The following is a 25,192-nucleotide window of genomic DNA, read 5'->3' as shown; positions in this document are numbered from 1 at the left end:
CCGCCGAACTGCCTGAAATCCTCCGCGCAATCGCGCGAAGTTGGCGGCGAGCCGAATTCGAATTAGCGCCGTGCGTCGCGCGACGCGAAGTTGTCAGCGGATTCTATCGCGTCTCACGCGACGATTCGAATCCGCACCGAGATTCGGAGTTCGCGGAAGCCCGACCGACGCACCGTATCACCGCGGTAGTAAACAATATCTCTCTCCCCCTCTCTCTGTTTCTTTCTTTCCCGTATCGCTCTCGGAATTCTCCCGACCGAAGACAAGCGTACGTCGACCGTTGTGTTTGCCGTCAAACACGGAGCGTTTTGCGGAGCGCGTTTACCTGGGAACGTCAAACACTCGAAACGTCAGCGAGAGCTTCCTTCCTTTCTTTCTCTCGTTCGCGGTCGTCAACTACAGTCCTCCGCTATCTTCTCCCCGTCTCGAGAGGCACGGCCAATATTTGCGCGAGGCGGCTTACAACGGCTTTGTAAGGATGGCCGAGCGCCGCGTGTATATTACAGCCTTCGTCGTTCGCTTTGATATATTCGGGTGACTCCGGGAGAGCGATGGGATATCTCGCGTGCGCGCGCGCGCATGCACACGGCGCGACGTGAAGATAGCAGCGGAATCCACACCGAACAATGCTCGCGCCGCGAACTCCGACGACTCACTGACGCGCGCGATTCGACTGACTCTCCCCACCTCGCGCCACAGCGCGTGTTTATACACAAGCGGCGACAAGCGGGCCCGCGAGAACGAAAGTTTGTCTTATAAATAGGCAAACGAACGTGATTGTTCGGAATGAAAAATGCTGCGGTCGAATTGCCGCGATGTCGCGAGACTCGGTGCGATTTTGGGAGAATATATGTAAATGCAGAATGTACTCTTTCAATATTTTCCGCCGTATTTCAATTTCTCCGATATTCCACGATGAATTTTTTAAGTACGACTTTCTAAAATTGAAACTCCAATGACAAATTATATGTCATGTATATAATTGAAATAGGTATCCATTATTATATTGGTACTTTATGAATTTGTAATTAGCTACAAACTGTAGTTATTCGAAATTTCACGTTAAAAATATATTCGTTCAAAACACTTAGAAAAATCTATTTACTTATTTTAAATATTAAAAACATTGTTCAGTACTATTTATTGATCGATTTATTCTTGAAAGATAGTAATTAATTACTTATTTGGAGTACTAAAAGTACACTGAACACAGAGAACAATGTTTTTAATATTTAAAATAAGTAAATTACTGTCTTTCACATATACTATTGGCCAATACTAGATTTCTGCATGGGAACTGTAAGTTTCCTAAATATTTATGAAATTATTATGATTATTTTGCGAATATTTGTATTCATTCAAAGTATATTCAAAGAAAATGTAATACTAAAAAAATTTCAACAACCCTTAACTGTAACCAACATATTTTGATAAATCTATTTGGATAGCGTATTGTTAAATTTTGTTTTTATAAAATCGTAATCTTTAGTTGGATGTGAAAAGAATAATACAATTGTGATGACGATCATTCTGTTACGTGTATAATATATTCTTTTTAAATTCCTTTGCAAATGTGATTTTCTCGAACATAACGTTAATTGAAGAATTGAACGCAACAAGAACGCGCGAATAATTTTATGTAACTTGAAAAAAAGACTTAAAGTTTGAAGTCTGAATATTATTCCTCTGTCGTTGTTTTTACTCTATGCTATGTAATTGTTGTTTACTCTATGCTATGTGCAGATAATGCAAAGTGGGAGTGATTGCGAAACCGAAAATATTTGTAACCATATTCACAAAAATATTTATTCAAATCGAGGTATTTATTTATTTCTCCAAAAAAGTATATTCATTATTTATATTCATTTTATCGAATATTAGATGTATTCATTAAGCACACTAATTAATCTAATTATTATTATTGTCCGTATTTCTGCAGTGTGTACTTTAGAATAAAATCAAAATCGATTTATTATATTATTATACAATATATAAATTTCGAATCGATATTCCGTAATACTTTCATTAACAGAACTTTGGAGAACATATCATTTATTACTAGCTTTTATAATTTTGCAGATTTTAATATTGTGTATTTTCCAATTTTCAAACCTCGAAAGTATAATTTAACAATAAAATCGATTTGTTATTAATTGAAAAACTATTTTATATATACATACGAAAAAAGAGAAAGAGAGAGAAGAAGGAAATTACAAAAAATCTGGGCAATATTAATAACAATTATTCAAAAATAAATCTGAATATGCAAAATGAAAATTTTGTATACGAAGCTTCATTTTTTCCATATTTAGAAACTCTGTATTTTATACAAAAAAAAAAACTGTTATAAATTTTTCGACAACTAATACAATTTTTCTTATCAGATAAATATGAAGAAAAATACAACACAAATGTGTGACGTGCTGGACGTCACAGATGCTTTAACACCTTGAAGTTACATCAATTTCGACACACTTTGCGACACACATTGCGTTTAAATACTCTTACATCATGACCGATGGTTAAAAAATAGAAAACACATTTTTCCTTGATTGATTCAATATCGTGCGTGAGCAGTTATTTATATCTAATCTTGTTAGTCTCTCATACGTACGAAACGCGGATGCTAAAACTGTCAGACGAAGTTCTGAATTACGACGCGCTAATATCGTACATACATATTTCCAGTGCCAAAAATTGACACGCTTACCTCATTTGCAACATTTGCACGTATCTATTTGTCGCATACCTACGCATTTTACGTACGTAGCAAAAAAACATTTTGTATTTATATTGTCCTCGTTAAAATTTTTGTGTTGAATTTTTAACATATCCGAATGTTAATTTAACATAATGTTGCTGTGTTATTTAAATATTTTGTGTTACACTGACATTTCTTAGTGTTAGAATAACACATTTTATGCGTAAATAAAAAAAAAACATAGATGATAATGTATTTTAAAACGTAAATTTTAAATATAAATCAACATAACGTATTAATTAAATATATTATAAATATTATTGAAAAAATATATCTCTACATACACAATTTGCTTAGAAATTGTGTCAATTATTTTTCATCTTAATTTTTTACATAATATTTGTGTGGCACTGCCTGACGCATTCATTTTATATTAAATTAATACAAAAATTTAAATAGACAAACATTCGAACTGTTTGGAACACGTGAAATGTGTTCAATTTAACATAAAATTTCCAACTATGAATATACGCATAAATCAAAACCTTGCAACATTAATTGGGCAGGAGACACCCGGTATAATAGGAAGATGTAATGCTGTATGAGTGAAAAATAGAGACAGAAAGACGGGCGGACAAAGAGAAAGAGAGATAGACAGGAAAAAAGAGAAAGAGAGACAGACAAAGAGAAAGAGAGATGGGGGAGAGAGAGAGAGAGAGAGAGTCATCACGGTTGAAGGAGCATGGATTCTGGCCTCTCTGTTCGTCGAAATCTCCTTCGCGCTCTCTCGGCGCGATTAGACAGTCTGGTGCACTCGTTGCGCATTTGCAACGTGTGCGTGCGTGTGTGGGGGTCTTGCATTCCAGGAAACATCGCGGTCACTTCGCTCTGTGTCTCTCGAATCGCGTTGCACGGCGCGGCGTAACGAAAAGCGCGCGCCGCGACAAGCGACGCGTCAGCGTCTGCAGCACGGGTCGCGCGCACTCGTGAAGTTACGTCAGTAAGTCAGTTCTCGAATCCGAACGGAGAGAAACACGATCTCGTATTTCGCTCACCGGCCTCCATCCAACTTCCACAGCTGCCGGCTCAAATAAAACCTTCGCCGAAGATGCAGTAAGCCGCCGGATATGCCAAAGTTGAAATTAAAAGATAATAATAATAATTGCGGGAGCTTAATTAAAATCGAAGCGAAGTCGATAGAAACTTCGAATGTAAATTTCGGACATAAATTTGTTCTCCATCGATCTCTAGGAGAGTGTTTCTATTAATTTTATTTTAATTCAAATTCGATTTTTTTCTTACGTTTAAATTATTTTTAGTTTTTTTTTTATTTTGTTTCTTGAACTCCTTTCAGTGATTCTGTCCTAACGTTAAGTATATTTTTTGTTGCCATTACTTCTCTCACATTTTTTTACGATTTCTTTAAAGTGTAGTTTACCAAGATACGAGTGAATCATTTCAGTAATCCTCTCTTATAAAAAATATTTGTTATTTTTTTAATGTGTGTCAAAATGTAAATCATCCATTTCTCTGTGGTTTCGAAGCGAACAACGTCCATATTAACGTACACAATTAGTAAATAATACATTAAATTTAAATCAAATTTAATATATTTTCTTGAGTTAAAAGTGGTGATTTATAAAAATGATATTTATAACTCAAATTGGATATAATTTTACATTATAAATTTAATGTTGTAAAGTCCAATTCAGAATCAGGGGAGATAGATACACAATTTCCTTCAAAAATTATATTAATTAAGCATTCCTTTCCTAGATACTAGATTATAAAATTCACATGAAAAATGTTTTTCTTGTATTATATTGTAAAAATCAATAATGAATCACTTTACAAAAATTTAACTACTATTCCTTTTAAATTGTGTACATTTTTTAACAATAAAATTAAATAAACGATATCTTTTTTTTAACTTATTTTATAACATTTTTAGAAATCTATCATTACATTTTTATTTCTTAATAAAAAATTCCATGTTATGTACACGAAAATGCTCATTTATTTTAAAAATATACCATAAGTTAATATTTTCAAAGTTAGCTGTTTTTCTTGAAATAAGTTTTAAAAATATGTTCCATTCACTAAATGTATAACATAATGAAATATTTTTACATATTTTTAGTTATTTTTAATACTATAGTTGCAAAAATTAGACCGTTTCTTCCAGTTCTCCAAAGGTTAGATTTTTTTTACTTATACAGGATTTCTGAAATAACTGAAATTTAAGTGTAGTTCGGATATGTACTACAAAAACGCATTTAGGTTCCCATTGTAAGCAATCGCGACGAGCGAATTTGATCGTTCTATAAAGAATTGACATAGTAAATAAATGCGCTCGCTATAAATAAGCATGATTAACGAGCTCATAAATAAATTTTGCACGTGCGACGCCTGATAATGATGCAGCGAGGCATTTAGTATTCATGCGGAGAAGGTGACTCATAATCCTACCTACCCACCACGCCGTAATATAACGGGTGTAAATAAGATCTCGCGTCGAACGGCAACGATGACAAGCAAGCGCGATAAAAACGTGCGTGCCCGGCGGAAAAACTCGGCTTGTCCGTGGCTGTTAATTAAGTAATTAATCTCAGAACGAGAACGAAAACCAGATCCTGTCTGGATATCGTTAACATCCATCGGGTGTAGCTAGTACTTTGACACGAAGGGTGTTTAAAGACTGATTGATAGTGAGTGATTATTTTAATGATTTGTAGTGCAATAATAGTAATATAATATCTCATTAATATGTACTGTCAATCTTTTGTTGTTTGATGCATACATAAAAGGAAATATTTTTAAAAAATGAATTACAATTGAAAATCTTGCAATAAGCAATTTTCTAAGATAACTACCGATTAAGTCAATCAGAATTTAATTAGAATCGCTTCACGGAGACAGTCTACGTATATCTGTAAAATAATAATTATGCTAGTCTGATAATTACTAATTATTAGCAAAACGTAATTCCAGGAATTATTATCTATAATCTATAATATTAAGCAGATCTGCATTATTCAAGGAGATTGCAACCTTCAGTTCCAAAAGAAATAGATAGCTTTCCAGGAAATAGATATGTTTTGTTATCGCGAGAGCCACATATCGCGTTATTTTAATTGCCTTACATTAACTTTGCCCGGCATTGCATATTATTGCATATTAGTTTAAGTTGGTGATGTGTCCAGATTACAATAAATTAAGTAAATTGTTTTGAATATTAATTAGAGATTCGCGATACCACCATCATCTTTGATTGGTCAAATGAACTAATCAGAACAGAGAGCAAGAATTATCGATACATGATAAAATAGTATTGTTTATCGGTTAATAAAAAATATTGTAGATAATAATAAAATCAAACAATCAAAATTCAAGAATACAATGTCAAATTTAACAGAACACTTTTTTTACACATTCATAATTTTTTCTTGGAAAAGTATCAACAATTTATCTTAACATATGTATACAGGTTTAGGACGGAAGAGAGGTAAGAAAGTATTTTAGTTCAAAAAAAGCACAGTATAAAAAAAAGTTTGTTTATAATACACTAAATATTTTTTTATTATTAAATTATTTAACCTCCATACATCACTTTAACACGTTCGCTACCACGATGTGGTTGGAAAAACCGACCTCACAGCCCAAGCTTTTCTTGCGATACTTTTACACAACAACGTTCAAAACAAACTTCATTTCTTTACATGATCATAAAACTGCAAATTACCAATGTCAAATTTGATATACAATGCCGGGCTCTCGAAACAAACTGGCGTGTCACATATGTGGTAGCGAAGGTGTTAATTTAAACGAAAAATTCGTGGTTTTTTTAATACAGTATTTAACAAATGATAATTTATTGCATTGTACGATCACTTCATAATTGAATTAATTCCTGGATCTATATTATGTATGGATCCAAGTAACAGTACCCGTTACTATACAGAATTAATAATTATTTTTGCTTACTCTTGAAGAGTAGTACTATATTCAACCATATTCGTATCATTTGGTTTCCTTCGTCGAACTCGTTAATCCAAGATTGTTTAATAATGCTTGCGGACTCGGATCCCTTCCCCTGAATTTCCTGAATACCTCGGCGGCAGGATAACTACCGCCCAAAGATAAAAACGTGTTACGGAACCTCATACCTAATTCCTTCTGCTGCAATTCGTCGATTTCTTGAAAAGCCGTGTATAAATCGGCAGCTATCATCTCGGACCAAATTTTGCTGCAATTTAACGGTTAAACAGATTCGATCAATGCATTGTAAGCAATTACTAACAATTATATAAACAACTTTATTACTTCATTAATAGAAAAATTTGACACACATATTAGTGTCCTAAACTTTTTGACACACCGCTTGTAGACAAGTAGACCGGACTAAACTGAGCCGAAAAGTGCTTTTCGCAATAATTAACGAGATTAATAATTAGACTGCCGAATAAGTAGATAAAATCAGCGCATAAAACATATCTTTCAGAATTCTTTATAAAATAAAACTTACTCCTTTTTTTTCTTTATTTATTTTTCAGAGTTCTTTATGAAATATTTTAAAGATGCTTTTTAAATAACTCTTAAAGATATTTTAAAGTTGTTTTATGCTTCGATTTCAGACATTCTACTCATTAAGTAACAAAAAAAAGTTACAAAAATTACAAAATGAAGACTTCGACTCAGTTTAGTTCGCTCTACATGCCCACAAGCGATGTACCAAAAAGTTTGGAACACCCGGTATAATTTGAGATAACAATTATATATAACTATCTTAAATTAAAATCAATTTGCAAGAATTCTCTAATTCATATAAAATTAATATATGATACCTGAAATACGCGGCTGCCCAATTGCCACTCCATATAATATCAAAATTGCAAACATGAACGTCCCTTTTTTCGAGAGGCAACACGAAATATTTCGGCCATAGGCGTTTCATCATAGCCACCCAAAATGTTTCACTGCAATTTTTCAAAAAATAAAATAAAACGATGTAAAGATCGATATTGTTTCAGAATCGTCGAATTATTGTATGAGAGAATGATAAATATTTTGTTTATTTTGTAAGCATTGATATAATAAGATATAAATATATACATGGTGTTTAAGACCACCCGTACACTCCTTTTAAAACAAAGGAAAGTGATTTTTATCAAAAATCTCCAAAATTTAGTAATCTTACACAAACAAGTACACCTTATCAAATGATAATGTTATCAACTTCCGGTTCCAATTGGAAATAGAATCTATTGATCTTGAAATAATCTTAAAAATAAATAAAAAATAAAGGAGGATTTTAAAAAGAAGCTAATTTCTGTTCAAAAAGATATAAGTAAAAAGAAAAGTTTTTTTTTTGTAGATTTTGGAGATTCCAGGAGGGATATGATAATACAATTATTAAAAAATTCATAGAGCGTTTGAAAAACACTTCGAAAATTGAGCACGAACAGAAGAAACTTATCTAAATTTCAATATTCTTGCTTAATTTTCGAGGTGTTGCCCAAACGCAAAGACCTTTTTAATAATTTTATCATATCCAGAAGATCAAAATTTACAAAAAAAAACGCTATTTCTTTTATTTATACCTTTTATTTTTTTTAAATCCTCCTTTATTTTTCATTTATTTTCAAGATTATTTCAAGATTAATGGAAGCATTTTAAAAAAATGTTTAAAACAAGTTTCTTATTTTTCTACATATAATCTACACTAAAAAATAGCATGTTATGTTAAAAAAATTCAACATCCGAGAGTAACCCATTTTCAGTCGAAACTGTAAGTTGAAAATATATTTGATAAAGCATAAATATTTCTCTTAAATAATTTAAGAAAAAAATTCAGGATTAGTTCAACAAAGATTTTTTGCAAATCGACGTTCACCTGGAATGCAGTTCCAGATCCAAATGTGATAAGTAAAGTTCTTTACAAAGCTTATAGCCAGCCAAATGAGACCTCATCTTTTTAATGCTGTCGATAGCCTCCGCAGGTAATGGCTCCTTTGTTTTGTAATGTTCAGAGATTTTTTGCAACATAAATGGTTCGTACAACCTATATCCATTAAATATATACATAAAATTGAATTACATATTAGATATTAACTTATTAATTAACGGCAATATTGACACAAGCGTACTAAAAATATAAGGAAAATAGATAAATGAATAGAATAAAAATAAAAATAACTTTATTTTATACCAGTTCTCCATGAAGAAATCACAAATGAATACCGCGTCCCATTCCACAAATGACAATCCAGCAATGTCAGAGTACTCAATCGTAGTTAGCAAATGTTGCAAAGCGTGTCCAAACTGTAATGTGTAACAAATAATAAAAGATTAATGTTTCAACAAAATAAATATGTATATATAACTCTATTATAATTTTATAAATAGTATAAAATATATATAGCCAAATATATATATTACCTTCTGGAAAAGAACCTGTACGTCTCTGAAGGAAAGAAGAGAAGGTTTATTGCCTATCGGTGGCGGAAAATTGAAAATCATAGCGATCAATGGAGTGCTATTGCCGACTTTGCTTTTGCTTTTGATTGTAGACACCCATCCCGAGTTTTGTTCCCTACGGAACTTCTCCGTTCCTCTGGCGTAGGGATCTAGATAGAAATTTGCGATGGGTGCCGCATTGGATCCGTTCAAATCGAATATGTCGAAGAACCGGACATCTTTATGCCAAATATCTGCTTTCTTGCTTTCGATGATTTTCACATTGAAGAGTGTCTCGATGTGTTTGAAGAGGCCCGACAACACAGTTGGCAACGGAAAATACTCTCTCCACTCATTTTCGTCACTACTGAACGAACACGGAATTAGACAAAGTATTTAAAGATATATTATTTTACAATATTTTATACAATGTTATAAACTTAGCAAATATCAATACTTAAATTCTACAATGTAGAAAATTTTAATTTGCTTTCAAATAATTATATTCTCTTTAAAATGCAATCGCGCGAGCGCAACATAATTTTTTAATATACAAATACATATATTATACTTAAAAAAACAACTTTTTAATATAGTATTGTAGGATAAAGTATATGTAAGATATTTCTTATACCAATTTACTTACACATACATACTATGACGTTGTTTTCTACCCCAAAATGCAATATCCCATACCCTTATAATATCATTAAAATCTCTCTCCTTTGCAAATTCGGTTAAACTTGCGATTTCCTTTTCCTGAATTGGTAATGCTTAAAAAAACAGATAATTGTTCATCAATTTCATGTAATTATTAATTAATCAAGTAATATTATCAAAATCTAACATTATTTATTATTTATAATATTATATATACATAATTTTAATAATATATAATTTTGATAAAATATATTTTTTTCTAATAGATCTAATTAATGATAAAACATTATCGTTCTTTCATAATTTCAACAAGTTGTCAACAAATTAATTTTAACAAGTGTATAAATATTCTATAATAAATTTTCGATTATTTCTCTGTATTATATTTCTCATTCATAATAAATTAATTACCAGTACTCCGAAGAACTTCTAGTGTGTTGTACAAATTTTCCAGATTGCCGGCCATCTTTGTCTCCATGCTCATCTCTGCGTAATTCTTAAATCCCAAACGTTTTGCTTGTTCAATTCTTCTTGATCGGAGTTCCTCCAATGTCACGCTGGCCTGAACAGATCTTTCCTGATAATTAGAGCACCGGATGACATCAGCATCCCAGATCGCCTCCCTCAATTTACGATCAGGACAATATTCTAATTGAGAAAATAGAAATCATTATTAATTAAAATTTTAGTCTTAAGAGAGAATTTCACGTTTCTTTTTAAATGAAAATATGAAGGATGCATACCCATAAACGGTTGCAGGATATATGGCTTTAAAGTGATTTTCCAAGGACCCATGTAAGGTTGCCTAGAGTCAATTGCGATGGATTTGAGATAGTCTTCCGGAAAATCTTCCACGACACGTTTGTTATGTATTACCATATTATACACAGCTGTAGAACTCTAAAAAAGATCAAGTTAAATTTCAGTTCGTTGCTATGCTTTTTTCGAGACAAATGTTCACTAATAAAAATACACTATAATAATAAAAATAAAATCCTTATTATAATGCTGCTTTTTTAAATATGATTAGTCCGGTAGCCTTTTCTAATTTTACTGTGTTATAATTATTATAAATCTATTACAAGTTATGTGATAGACCTCATATTTTGCTTTGTATTCCTTGATTTTCGACAGAATGAAGCTCAAGTCGGCTGAATACTTCTCGATTTCTTTATCTTGCAGATGCAGGCCATTCAAAGTACCTTCTAGCACATACTTGATAAGCACTCTCCTCTGCGAATGTGTCAATTTGATGTCTTTATTCTCCAATGCTTCCTTGCATGCTCTAAAGAGTGGCGCACTGCCAAATTTGCTAGCTATGGCTCTTATAGCACGTTCGTGAATACCCATATAACATTTTGTCGGCATCAAACTTTGATTGCCAAAATACAAAGTCTTTGCTATGCCCCAAGTCGTCTCCAGAGGAAGATATGCATCCTCGATTGGATGCAACCAATCATTAAATACATCTAAATTTTTTGTTGCTGTAAAAAATTATAAAAATTAAAAATTGTAATTATACATATTGGACCATATTTCTTTTTATTAAAAATTCATATCATATTAATTTTATTATTACTATGAACGATTATAAGAAAATCTCTTAATATTATTTATTCTCTTTTTATTCACATCTTATTCAAAATTTGCTTGTACAATATATTTAAATATTAATTATACAGCATTCAAATAAAATTAATACTTAAATATATTTAATTAATATTTTTAATATAAAATATCTTTTAATACTAATATTTTTTAATAATTAAGTAATACTTTACCTTTGGTTGATATTTAATACTTACTTATTTTTTCCAGGCTTTTCATCTTTTCTTCAAAATCTACAGTTTGTTTTCCAATAGCTGCTATACATTTTTCGATTGTAATTGTGTTAAACTCTGGCAAATTGTTATCCTTCAGTAAAGGATTTTTCTCTGATTTGGATCTTTAATGTTTAAATAATTCAATGTGATCAAAAAATATGTCAAAAGGTTCAATAAAAATAAATAATAATATAAAAGAGGGTTACGAGCCTAAACAAATACTTTTAATTGATAGTTAAATCATACAAATACAAACAAACGTTTCGTACCCGATCGGGTCATTTTCAATGTCATAACAAAAGTCAGTTATGAATTTTCTTAGCAATATTAAAATAAGTACAAATAAAATATAAATTGAGGTCTGAAGTATTAAAAAAATTAATTATTTAAAAAGTATTCAAAAAATTAATTAATTAAAGAAACATAATTAATTTTGTTTGTATTTGTATGATTTAATTATCGATTAAATGTATTCGTTTAGGCTCATAGCCCTCTTTTACATTATTATTTATTTTTATTGAGCCTTTTGACATATTTTGATTAATTATATAAATTAATATATTTAAGATGTATTTAATATATCCATTTAATAACAACATAGATATTTAAAAACATAAATTAAATAACATTATAAAAAGTATATTTATATTATATAATATGTAAATAATAATTAAATATGCAATAAATATATAATTAAATAATTAAATAGATAAGAAATATTAAACAAATATTAAACAATAAAAATAACCCATAAATGTACAATAAATACATAAATAAATCAAATAATCGAAAAAAATTAAATGAATAACAGAAAAAGCAAATTCAAACATATGAATGAAAATGTAGACAAGATTGAATCTCTAAACGCCAAAAAAAGTATAGTTGAAACGTATAACTAATTAATAAAAGTAAAAAAAGAATACAATACTAAAGGTATGCACAAATATAAGAGAAACAATAAAATTATATAAAACGCAGTAATCATTATTATAAAAGGACACGCGAGAATCAGTGGAACCTAACCTATATGTAATAACAAAGTAAAGGAAGATAAACTTACAAGACTATATATCCATGTCGCTTCGGAATTTTCAAGAAATTCCGTCGCGTTAAAGCGATTCTTTTACCTAAAAAGGACACCGCCATTTTACGCGATAAGACAATTTCTTTTCAAATAACGTAAAAGACTCATCGCACAAACTAATTGAAAAAGGTTATCCAACCTAAAAGTCGCTAAGACTTCATCGATACATCGGAATCGCGCGTACGATATATCGACATTAATCGATATCGCCGCGCGATTAGAACCTGTTCAAACAAACTTGCATAATAAATGCATATTTATTTATTAATAGCAGAGTTTTCTCCTCAGACTTCTTTCTTTGAATACTCCTTGTATATATCACGAGCGAGCAATATACATCGACAGAGAGGAGAGCATTTACTCGTAAACAAGAATCATTTTAACTTGATTTTTCAAGGTGGACAAAAAATTATTTTTTATATGCCTACCCTAAAGGGTAAACGTTCTGCTGAACGCACCCAATGCTTTAGTAAAGGGGCCTACAGACCAGAGCGGCGCAGCGGTGAGCGGCGAGCGGTAGCCAATGAGAGGTACGCTTTTGCGTGACATCACATCCGCCGCACGGTCCGAGTGGCATCGCAGAAAAAGTTGATCAAGTCTGAAGATTTATCGCGCGCGGCGAGCGGTAACTATTGCTAACTACAGATTTGACGAGAGCATAAACAATTTTACCGTTGTCGCATGTGAAACAGAACCTACAAAAAATAATACAAGTAGTCACCATAGTCACAATAATGGATGAAAATTACAACGATTATGAATATCTTGATGACGACGTAGAGGTAAACTTTTTAATTGTTTTTCTATAATTTTGAACAGAGTAATTATTTAGAATATCATACCCTACCTAAAATCTTAATAAAAATACACTCATTCGACATGTTTTCACTCAAAATGAAAGAATTACCTCTAACAATAAATAAGATTTTAACTAACAGTGAATTAGAATTAATTTTTTTTATTCGCTGTCCATAGGTGGCATGTGATCCTTCCATCACCGATACATTCGAAGAGCTTCTCATAATAGAAGTGAAAGAGAGATCTTGTTTGTGGGATCACCGTTTGGACTTAAAATTCCGGGGACCAACAGCAATAAAAAAATCATGGGAAGAAGTTGGAAGATCCTTGAGTAATATCAATAATTTTTGGACAATGGAAAATCCTATTAATAGGCACTTTTCTTTCCAAGAAAAATTAATATTTTTATAATCATATTTTGCTGAAGTGTATTTTTCGGTTTATAAATTTTTATATTACTTAGTTTGGTTAAAATAATGTTTACTCGAATACACATGTGCTTTTTATAGGAGGCTTGGCTAAAGTATTAAGTTCATCTTATAGTTGATGTAGCGAATTAATATTGCTTGGTTGTTATACTTTTTCCGTCAATCAGTATCTGCAATACTATTTCTTTTTATCCTATCTATTCTGTATTGTCACGCTTGTCTCTTGTATTCATGTACACTAACCGAGCCTGCTGTTATACTTTTGCAAATACAAAATTTTCTGTAAACTAATGAAAAAAACATGACTGCAGATGTTGATCCAGTAATATGTCAAAAAAATGGAAAAACCTAAAGGACACGTTTCGCAAAAAGTTTAAAGAAGAGAAAAAGTATGTACCCAGTGGTAGTGGTGTGCAAAAAACACAAGAACCCTGGAAATATTATCAGTGTCTTCAGTTTCTTATTCCTGCAGTGGACATTCGAAGGTAGATGTCAAAAGTTAATCACGAATAACATTTCTTATTTGCTTAACTAAGTGTATGCAGTAATATAAGCTTATATATAGATATTGTCCTACTAAATATCAATATCTGAGGATATAAATAATTTTTCTGTTATGTTTACAGCACAAGTAGTAATCTCGGAACCATTAAAACTACACTATCCACTCCATTACCGTCTATAGCCAAAGAGATATCACCATTCGGATCACCCTGTAACAACCAATCAGAAACTTCATCATCAGAAACATTTTCACGTAAAAGTAAACGATCACGCAATAATTCCATCTCGTCAGGAAGCCAATCTTCTAGTGTGGTTAATGATCTTTTGATGAAAGAAATATCAAAACCAGTTGAAGAGGAAGAAGCTTTCTGTCAGTTTTTACTCGCACGCATGAAGAAACTCGATAGGAAACGTTATATAAAATTAACGCATGCCATAATAATAGAAGTGATGAAAGTTGAACTAGAAGAATTGTAGATTAAAGAAAGAGGAAGAACTATGGACAGAGATAAAATAAAACGTTGTTTTTATACGATAATAGGACACAAAATAGACTATTATTTTACATGTCACTTTTTTTTATTAAATCTTCATATGAAATAAATGGAATAACTTAAGAAAATTAGAACTTCATTCGTGAATTCATTCTATAAACTTCATCAATAACCAATCACAATCCCCGCTGCCATGGAACAGCGCCTTCATTTAAAAAGTAGTGCTTGAATTTTTCTCTTCCTAAAGCAGCAATACGTGAATGTGTATTGCTGCCTGCAGAGCCACAGGGAGTCAATGCTGTATTGTTTTGCAACTCGTTCCTCCATAATCCTTCAATAATTTCACATCCATTGAACTCATCGGCAAATCCACGATTACAGTAATTGGACTTATTCATTAAGAAATTGTGAAGTACAACGCAAGCCTGCACAATTTTATCAGCTGTCAGCAACGATGTACAGATTGTTTTAGTAAGAATTCGCCAGCGAGCTACCATTATGCCAAAAGCGTTTTCGATTACTCTTCGTGCTCGACTTAAGCGATAGTTAAAAATCCTTCGTTCATCTGAAATTGCTCGTCCAGGATAAGGTCTCAAAATGAAATTGCTCAATTGGAATGCCTCATCTGCTACTATAACATACGGCATTGATTCCCCATCTATAACAATTGCTGATGGAGGTGGTACATTCATCTCGTTATTTCGAAATCGACAACCCATTAACGAGTTCATAAAAACTCCACCATCACTATGGCGACCTTCTGCTCCTATATCAACAAGCAAAAATTTATATCTTGCTGATGCTATTGCCATTAGATGAATGCTGTGATGTCCTTTATAATCAAAAAAAGATGACCCAGATTTTGGTGGTGCCTGCAAATTCAAGTTTATAAATTAATATGTTGTTTGTGAAAACATATGGATAGAATGAAAGATTATTACTATTATATAATGAGGAATAAACTTACCTGTATGTTGATATGCTTTCCATCTAGCGCACCAATGCAATGAGGGAAATTCCAAAATCTCTCAAATTCATCTGCTACTGCTTTCCATCCACTTTCCGTTGGTTGAAACATCTCATCGTATAGACTATCCCATAATGCTTGACATGTTTCGTGCACTATACCAGAGACTGTACTACGTCCAACCCGGAATGCATATGCTATCGAAGACATATTGTCTCCAGTTGCTAAATATCTGTAATAAGAATGAAGAAATAATCAGTTTAAACTTTTTTGTAACTTTCAAAAGAAAACGTAATCTTTGAAAATTTCGTTGTATTCCAAGATCTTACCTTAATGTATAATCTATCTCTAGCAGAAATAGGTTCTCGACAATATGTTGCTAGTTTTTCAATTTTTGGTCCAACTTTTGTAAGAAGTTCGTCAAATACAACTCTTGTCATACGAGTGTATTGAAAATGGACTTCGGTATCCGACAATCTCATTTCTTCAATCAAGTTGGTTTCCATCTCCTTGTTCCAATCGAAATTGGTTAATTGGACGAACCCACCATCGCCGTTTTCGCTGTTGAACGTTATCATGATTTCCCAGTTGAGCATGCCATGTCGCCAATAATAATAGTATTTTTTTACGATTAAACATTCGTTTTTTGCAATAAATGCTTAACAGCAATAAAAGTTGCCTATCTTCATCATTCATTGTATCTATTTTAGTACCTAAAAGATAACCCAATAATTGTCATCGTTTGTCAACGGTAGGTGTACATAAGCGTCCGCGTGTCTCCACGTATATGTAAATAAACATTCATAAAATTTTTTTATAGAATATGCTATAATCGTATATAGGTTAGGTTTACTCCAGATAATCGTATTGAGCTTTACTTACTTATATTGTCGTTTTCGTTGCGAATATAACGACGGAGCACGATAATACATATCTTATGGTACAGATTTATTATTTTCCTCTTGTGTTTGATCGTAGTCTTTCGATATAATACTTGACAAATTCTGCGAACTCTTTACACACGTTCGGCAACGCTCGGTGCATCACCGCTCACCGCTCATCGCTCTGATGTGAACAGCTAAAAATAATTTTCTGTTACATTTGTCGCATATCGCTCGCCGCTCACCGCTGCGCCGCTCTAGTCTGTAGGCCCCTTAAGCTCCTATAGCGTTTTCCCACCCGGCCGGATTTGCACCAATCTAGGTTGGATTAATGGCGTTTTGTGCTCTCCTATTGGTAGAGCGGGTAAGGCCGGAATCAGACTACGCATTGAAGATTGAGATTGAAGATTGAAACTTGACCAATGAGAGCAAAGGAATTTTAGCTCCTATTGTTTTGATTGGTCAAATTTCAATCTTTCAATCTTCAATCTCAATCTTTAATGCCTAGTCTGATTCTGGCCTAACGTCAATCAATAGGAAAGATTAATCCAACCCAGATTGGTGCAAACCCGATTGGGTCGAAAACGCTATGATAAAGTTCTGAGAATTTTTTCAGAATTTTTTAATGTCGCATTTTCTCATATTGATAAAAATAGTTGCCAGTAAGAAAATACAGTATTAAAAAGTTGATAAAAAATTCTGAAAAAATTCTTAAAGCTCTATGAGAAGAAAAAAATAATTTTTGTCTCTTGTGCCGTTTTTCAGTAAAGTTGATAGTAGTTGAGTAAAAATTATTGAAAATCAATATTCAGCGGTTTTTAGTAATATCTTAACTATTGCGAAAATTGTAAGGATAGAGGACTTTTTGACTCAGTTTAGTCCGCTCTACCTGCGCACGAAATATTTTATATCTTTTAAATATTATTTAACATAAACTTAACTAATGTATTTTTTTCTTATACAAATTGACATACAGTAACAAAAAATATATAAAAATAAAATTATACTGTTATAACATTATTTTTTTAATGCTCTGATTAAAATAAATAGATCGCTATTAACTGTATTTCACTTTGCAACATAACTTAAAAAATTTGTTAAAATCCTTGATAACAATAAGTGTAAAAAAATATCAAGTACATTAAAATAATCACATTAAAACAATATGCCTTTCGACGTGAATTAACTGGTTGGATCTCTGGGTTTGAAAGGTGTTCGGAAAGGAGAAACACACTCGAGACACATTTCAAACATTTATTTAGAAATTAGTAATATATTGGGTTGAAATAAGAGTTCGTAGCGCTACTCATTAGCATTACATATACGTTTTTAAAAAAATTTGGCCACTATATTTGCCAGTTTCAGCATGAAGAATTTGTTTTTCGAATTGCGATGAATTTTAACGAAGTCATGAACAATCAAAATGCTCCTTTTATTTAATCCGTCATAACTTAATAAGAAAAAAAATGTTAAAAACATTTTTTGAAATCTCGATTTTATAGAAAAAATTTTAAATTTTCATGTTAGAAAGTTAAAAATTTGTTCGGACACGTAACAGGTTCACAAAAAGGACATTTCTCATTTCGACCAGCTCGTAATTTTCTTCTTATTCTTCCTTTTACATTAGACTTCTGATGCGCACGCTGATTATATTAATTATTTAATTCAATTACCACAAGCACGGGACCTAGTTTTAATGCCGGTTCCGAACCACGAATTTTTTGAGGTGTTCATAATTTTCTATATGTAAAAATTAGCGAACTCGTAGAAATTCAAAAGATATAATAATCTTTTAAAAATAGGGCTTTAAAATCCTTTTTGAAATTTAAATTTTGTTCATATTTAACAAAGTTATAACTGCTTGAATATTGATTCGTAACGTTACGTATTTTTGTTCTACAATCTAATACATGAAAAGACAGAAATACGACCATATACAACAATGCGCATGATGATGAATAGACGATATGCACCTATTTACAATGGTAACAATGCGGTCGCGAATATTATAATGCGTTCGCAAATGATTGAGAATGACTATAAAGATAAGTATAATTCTATTACAGAGAATCAGTCGATACAAATCGGTTGGGATCGCAGTTGCGAGTTCGAAATCGCAGACGTACACAAGTCTTGTAATCAGCAACCCAAAAAACATATATAAAAGACATATAAATACAAATATTAATAAAAATTGTCTATCAAAAAAATTTGCTTTATAAATGTGTATTACAAGGATTAATTGGGGATTTTCGTACGGCTTTTGTCAATTTCATCAATATCCCGATACCACTCGAATGTTTAATCAAAATTGTTTCCTTAGTGGACGAGATCAAGATACCGATCGGCACATCGTACTCCGGCCTGCGAAGCCTTGCAATTAACGTTCACGATTTAAAAGATTAAAAATGTCTGTAAGTGTCAGTTTGAAAAATTAAAAAGAAGTGCGGATGATCAATTGGATATGTGGCAAGTGTGCCACTGGGAAACGATGCGAGATACATCGTTACAATATAATAGATTATGTCTCCTTTTCCTGTGTATCACAATCATCAGTAGGCAATACCTTTTTATTCTCGCGATCATATCGCAGCTTACTAAGCCGGAACCATTCGCTTGCTATAGTTTCAAATTCGCATTCGTTGATACCTCTGGCTCTTAACACAACTAACAAAACATTCAATAATACAGTTAATATTACAAATAAAATCCTTATGAATTTAAATAAAGAATAAAAATATGCAACTTGTTAAAATAACTTACTTTTTAGAACTTGGATACATTTTAAATCGCACATGCGATAATTATTCCCGCGACCACACCAAGAACAACTTATGCCGAATTCATTTGTAAATAAACGGCTCATACATCGTTGTATCATATTTTTGTTGCCTTTGCCTCCGATTCTTTTCATAAATTCCATCTTGAAAACATACAACTTAATTAGATCATATAAACATATTCATAAGCAATTAAATAAATAATAAATGAAATGTGTAATTTAACATACTACTATTATATAATAAATAATATTTATACTTTTAAAAATTAACTTACGAATTTCGTTTTTATTTCAGCTGTTTCAATGCTTTCTTCAAATTGTTTAAGATTCTGTATTGAATTGATCGGAAGTATGTTATCGAATACGTTCATTCCTTCAGGCTCTTCCTCATTAACAACGCCTCTTTCCAAAACTCTCAGCCTTCTATCAATGCTTTTTACATACCTTAATGTTTCTTCACAAAGCGGAATCAGCTTTTCTGAAATGAAATCAATTAAGACAGCGTATAAATTTTTCTTTTAACATATTGCTTCTAATCAAAACACACTATGAGTTAAACTTTAAAGTATCATATGCTTACAATGTATATAATAAATTAAGAAAAATAAGTATAAAATATAATTCTTACCAATGTCACTAACTGTAGCTGACGGAGCAGTAGTTGAAATAAATTCAAGATCTAAAAGAAGTGTTATTGTATCAATTGTGGACATTTTATCATATCAACTTAAAAAGATAAAATAATTTTGAATTTTTACTTTGTACATTAATTTCTTGCTGTCCAAATTCAGACGATTCATTACACTCATCCATTTGTACTATTTGTAGTGGATCAACTATCTGTGTTTGTGATTTATCATACAATGAATGCTTTGGTGTAGATAAGGCGACAATTTGTGAGACTTTATTGCACGAGATTTGCTTTTTATGCAAAAATTGTTTGTCATGCAAAGATTTCTTTCCAGACTCCCAATTTTCATTTATTTTTATCTTCTTGTACGAAGTCTGTAATTGCGAAGGTGAATCTGATAAAAAAATATAATAAAAATTAGTTAAATGTGAACACAGTTTATTTTATGCCAAATCGTCGATACAAGATTAAAATAAATTTAAAAAATACAATTATTGAAAAAACTTTGATTTCTGGAACAATAAAAATAAAATATAATTTTATAAAATTAAATTACCGCAATCTTCATCTATACTGTCATCACAAGTATCATATAATGTATCGTCAAATTGTTTTTCGTGTATGACTCTTTTTTCATGCCTTCTGCTTTCGTCACAAGTTGCGTAATTAGGACCTGCTTTTTTCCGTGCCTCTTCTAAAGTATCTGTAAATATGAAATTTTGTATCGATTGTCTTCAGAAACTTACGTAAAGCATCTACTCTCTGACAGCTTAATTTTATTATGTTACTGATAATAAATATGTTACTAATAATTACAATAATCTTGCGAGTCGCCTATCTGGGTATTTATACAAAAGAATATTAACTTAAGATTGGTTTATATCAGGCTTAAAGCTAACTTACACTGCTATTACTTAAATATTATTTCTCTTTTCCTTTATAAACTTCCTGGGAGATTTCGTAATTTTATTATAATGCATAACTTAAAAAGTTGTAGTATTCAACAAACAGGTGTTCTAAGTTATCATCTGCTAAGGGTGTCGTTCCAACAAACTCTTCCTCTCTATCAGATATAATTTCTACTTTAGGATTAAAATTAAGAAGAGCAGTTAGTATTATATTAATGACATTACAAGTTGGTGATATTTCAACATCTTGTACAGTGTAGAACTTCTTCTATATTTACACAACCCTATTGAAGATACAGGAGATATTATTTGTATGTTTCAATATATTACTCATCTTGTATGTACTGCATTGTATAAATTAAAAGTTTGAGGATTTTAGAAAGGACCCTGCATAAAACATATGGAAAAGGTCGAATTGGCTGAATTTTTTATATGTTGTAGTTCTCGTCATTCTGAACAAATGTCTCAATGGGCACAACTTGATCTATGGCTAGTTTTAGAGGCGGCCAAAGTATCCTCTGTCGACAAAGCGATGTGCACTACATATGCATCATTATCGACTCCATAGGGCTTTATTTTTAATATATATAAGTTAAATAGTTACAATGATATTAATTACAATATATATAATAATAATTATATAAATAAATATGATTACAATTATATTACGATCATAATTATAATTGTATATTTGTCTAAAGTCACACTATATCAATCTGAAATCTCATAGTATGACTTCGGAATATAAAATGTTGAAACCATGTATATTTTCCTGCTGTCAGCGTTACCCAGGATCAATGGACGTGGTTATCTGATCCCATGTGCGCGCGTGTGTGTGTATGAGTTTCAGTTTATTCGCTTTTGTCAATCTCTCATGAGAATTCAGTCAATTAATTAAAATGATGTGTTGTATGTACCAAAAATAATAAAAGATGAAGTACTAGGTATTACTATGAATACACTATCATGGTTACCATATGTATTTTCCTGCTCTCAGCCATGTCCATGTCGTTGATCCTGGGTAACGCTGAGAACAGGAAAATATATATGATTTCAACATTTTACCTTCCGGAGTCATACTATGAGCCTTCAGATTGATATGGTGTGACTTTAGACAAATATATAATTATAATTATGATCGTAATATAATTGTAATTATACTTATATGATTATTATTATATATATTATTATAATTATTACAATATTTATTGAACTAATACATATTACTATCATTGTAACACAATATTTAACTCATATATACTAGAAATAAAGCCCTAAAGAGTTAATAATATGCGTATGTAGTTCGCTTTTTCGGCAGAAGACACTTTGACTGCCTATATCTCTGAAACTAGCTATAGGATCAAGTTGTGCCCATTGAGACACATTTGTTCAGAATGACGAGAACTACACATATAAAAAATTCAGCCAATTCAACCGAAAGCATTTTTCCATATTTGTATGGGATTCTTTTCCCTTTTAGCCATAATTTTGTCTAATAATTCTTAATTTATAATATAAATAAGATTTTCTATGGAACATTTTTATTTTTTTTTACTGATAAAATTGGATTACTTTACTTACATTCGACAAATTAATTAAAACAAATTTTATTCTAGGCCAAAAATGTATTCTGCTAATGATACACCAGTTGATGACCAGTATTTTTTTAAAATGTAATTCTATATATAAACAAAAATTCTAATAAATTATTTATCAAACCACATATGTTATTTTTTTCTTTGCTCAACAAATAAACTCCTGTTTAGATTGATTGACATTTTTTGACAATTTGTATTTCCCCTTTCCACTATATCAATCTATTTAATTGTGGGTGTATAGTAGAAATTTGATAAAAGATAAATACAAATAACCAGCTCATTATTGAAAACTAATATAATAATATATAAAAAAAAGGCTAGAGAACAAAAACAAGACGTTACAAAAAAAAATCTAATATGTCCAATACATTGAAATTAATAAATAATTGTAACTTTACAAAGTCTTCAGTCGCATAACATTACAATAATTAAACTTCAATTAAACTTAATAAGCCATTATATAAGAATTAAAAAATTAGAATGTTACAAGGTAAAAATGAAAGAAATCACAAATAGTCGTAAAAGAATTGGCCAGAAGGAAACACTGAATTTGTAGAAAAACTTTTCTATATTTATAGATAATATTTCTTCTTTATATTTCTCTATATTTCCGTTTTTTATTCGTACTAATTAGATTATTAGTTTATGAGAAAAAAAATTCTAAAAGTAGTCATTTTTCAAACTTAGACATTTTTTATCTAAAAAACTATTGATTAAGAAAAAAGTCTAAAAGATAAAAACTATTTATTTTGATCCAATTAAGCTTATATAATTTTTTCAGAATTTTTATTCGAAGTTTAGATTTTTTAAACAAAAAATCGTTAATAACTATTTAACGACCACATAAAAAATAAAGTGTATATAGATGTTTTTTTCGCAGAATAATATGAAGAATCGAATTAAATAATTTTCAGACCTTTCTTGGAACGTTTCTTGAAAGGTCAATGAATTGAAAATGGGAATAAATTGCTCGCCTATCAATATTGGCAACTTTCTTCTATTAGAATACTAGTTATTTTTCAATACATATTTCAACTTGCTGTTTTCAGACTCACCAATTGTATCGATATCTATAAACTTTAATTCAAAAATATGATTATTCTCTTCCTGATTTTGTTTGTCTTCTTGATTTTCTATATTATAAGCTCTGTTTTTAGATGTAGAAGATTTGGATGATGTATGGTCCACTTGATTACATGAAACACATCTCGAATTCATAGCACTATAATCTTTATGAACTTTGGTAAATCGTTTACACATTTGTCTTATAGGCGTCGTTTTATCATTTGACTCTTGATTTGCTTGAATTAAATATTCATTTGATTTACTCTGATTACTTTCTTCATTTAGCTTTCCATCACTCTTATCGTTATCCAATTGATTAATAATATTCTCTTCATCATTTCTAGGCATGGTAACTCTTTGGTATTCTGTCAACTCCATTTTTGTGGCCATTTCGCATGCCTTTTTAAACGTTAAATCATCCTCCGTCAACAATATCTGTTTAATTTGTTCTGAATGTAAACCGAAGACGAATTTGTCTCTCAAAGCTTCATCCAAAAATCCTTCAAATTTACAATATTTTGATAGATTCTTCAATTTAGTTCGGTATGATTTAATATCTTCACTACTATCTTGATTTGCACTGTAGAATTTGTATCGTTCCGCTACTATAAGTCTTTTTAAATTATAATGATTTATTAACGTCTCTTTTAAAGTAGTATACGTCTTTTGACTAGGTAATTGTGGAGACAAAAGATCTTTTAAAACATTATAAGCTTCTCCCCCTAACAAAGTCAAGAAAAGTGACACTTTCTTCTTTTCACTCACATCATTACAAATAAATAATTGTTCTATTCTTTCAATATAAGTTGTTATGTCAGCTTGGTCTGGATTAAATGGTTCAATATTTCCGATTAGAGACATTGTGCTGATTTTGTATGTATCTTATAATTTTATAATACGTAGTAACCTTGAATGAAGTGTTATAAACTTAGAGCATATTTAAGGTTATAAATAACGCACGTGAATTTTCCGAAGTCGTCGCCAGATATGATCAATTCCCGGAACTTACACAATGCATATCTTTTCTAACAACTTAATTTGTCTTAACTTTATTTACTATTGATATAATTACAATAATCTTACGAGTATCAAAGAGGCACCGCCAATCTGGATACTTAAGACGCCGGGTATGAAGAAAAAAGAGATAGATCCATGCATGGCGGAATTGGACGTTGTATAGAGAGGAATATCCCTGAGATTGAATATCCCAGCCTTTTTCGTGTACCAAACCTCGTAGGGTAATGTTCACATTTTTGTGGTTCTTTTCCATACTATTGCGAGTTAGACAAGGGGGAAACGATCAATCATCCTTGTCTAACCCGTGAATGATGTAATAGGGCGGTATTTATAGTCCGTTCTTATTTTAAGACTGCCTTAAGGCCATCACACGTACAAAAATTTTAGTCGTAAAG

General features: G+C 31.1%; 4 protein-coding genes across 4 annotated transcripts; 1 reads left to right on the top strand and 3 right to left on the bottom strand.

Moving 5' to 3' along the window:
• Positions 1 to 6,303: 6,303 nt before the first annotated feature.
• Positions 6,304 to 12,868, bottom strand: LOC108721846 (probable cytosolic oligopeptidase A). The gene is made up of 11 exons (XM_018446618.1): positions 12,701 to 12,868; positions 11,623 to 11,762; positions 10,916 to 11,301; positions 10,561 to 10,717; positions 10,229 to 10,465; positions 9,804 to 9,930; positions 9,140 to 9,521; positions 8,910 to 9,022; positions 8,595 to 8,762; positions 7,546 to 7,677; positions 6,304 to 6,947 (listed from the first exon to the last, which is right to left on the bottom strand). Exons 1-11 carry the CDS (start codon positions 12,784 to 12,786, stop codon positions 6,722 to 6,724), a joined length of 2,154 nt encoding a protein of 717 aa, XP_018302120.1. The 5' UTR covers positions 12,787 to 12,868; the 3' UTR covers positions 6,304 to 6,721.
• A 1,395-nt stretch (positions 12,869 to 14,263) lies between these two features.
• Positions 14,264 to 14,992, top strand: LOC108721854 (uncharacterized). The gene is made up of 2 exons (XM_018446629.1): positions 14,264 to 14,435; positions 14,577 to 14,992. The coding sequence occupies exons 1-2, from the start codon at positions 14,278 to 14,280 to the stop codon at positions 14,929 to 14,931; spliced, it is 513 nt and encodes a 170-aa protein (XP_018302131.1). The 5' UTR covers positions 14,264 to 14,277; the 3' UTR covers positions 14,932 to 14,992.
• Positions 14,993 to 15,030: 38 nt separating this feature from the next.
• LOC108721853 (uncharacterized) lies at positions 15,031 to 16,958 on the bottom strand. The gene is made up of 4 exons (XM_018446628.1): positions 16,798 to 16,958; positions 16,245 to 16,628; positions 15,916 to 16,147; positions 15,031 to 15,820 (listed from the first exon to the last, which is right to left on the bottom strand). Exons 3-4 carry the CDS (start codon positions 16,123 to 16,125, stop codon positions 15,125 to 15,127), a joined length of 906 nt encoding a protein of 301 aa, XP_018302130.1. The 5' UTR covers positions 16,126 to 16,147; positions 16,245 to 16,628; positions 16,798 to 16,958; the 3' UTR covers positions 15,031 to 15,124.
• A 1,645-nt stretch (positions 16,959 to 18,603) lies between these two features.
• On the bottom strand, positions 18,604 to 24,767 carry LOC108721850 (uncharacterized). Its single transcript, XM_018446626.1, has 8 exons — positions 24,741 to 24,767; positions 23,771 to 24,604; positions 20,766 to 20,912; positions 20,337 to 20,603; positions 20,207 to 20,257; positions 19,854 to 20,056; positions 19,560 to 19,719; positions 18,604 to 19,463 (listed from the first exon to the last, which is right to left on the bottom strand). The coding sequence occupies exons 2-8, from the start codon at positions 24,168 to 24,170 to the stop codon at positions 19,318 to 19,320; spliced, it is 1,374 nt and encodes a 457-aa protein (XP_018302128.1). The 5' UTR covers positions 24,171 to 24,604; positions 24,741 to 24,767; the 3' UTR covers positions 18,604 to 19,317.
• Between the last annotated feature and the right edge of the window lie 425 nt (positions 24,768 to 25,192).

This window comes from Mycetomoellerius zeteki, unplaced genomic scaffold (genome assembly GCF_001594055.1).
Source record: "Mycetomoellerius zeteki isolate Tzet28-1 unplaced genomic scaffold, Tzet1.0 scaffold186, whole genome shotgun sequence".
Classification (NCBI taxonomy): domain Eukaryota; kingdom Metazoa; phylum Arthropoda; class Insecta; order Hymenoptera; family Formicidae; genus Mycetomoellerius; species Mycetomoellerius zeteki.
Note: the sequence above shows the minus strand (reverse complement) of the source record. Positions and strands in the feature narration are given on the sequence as shown.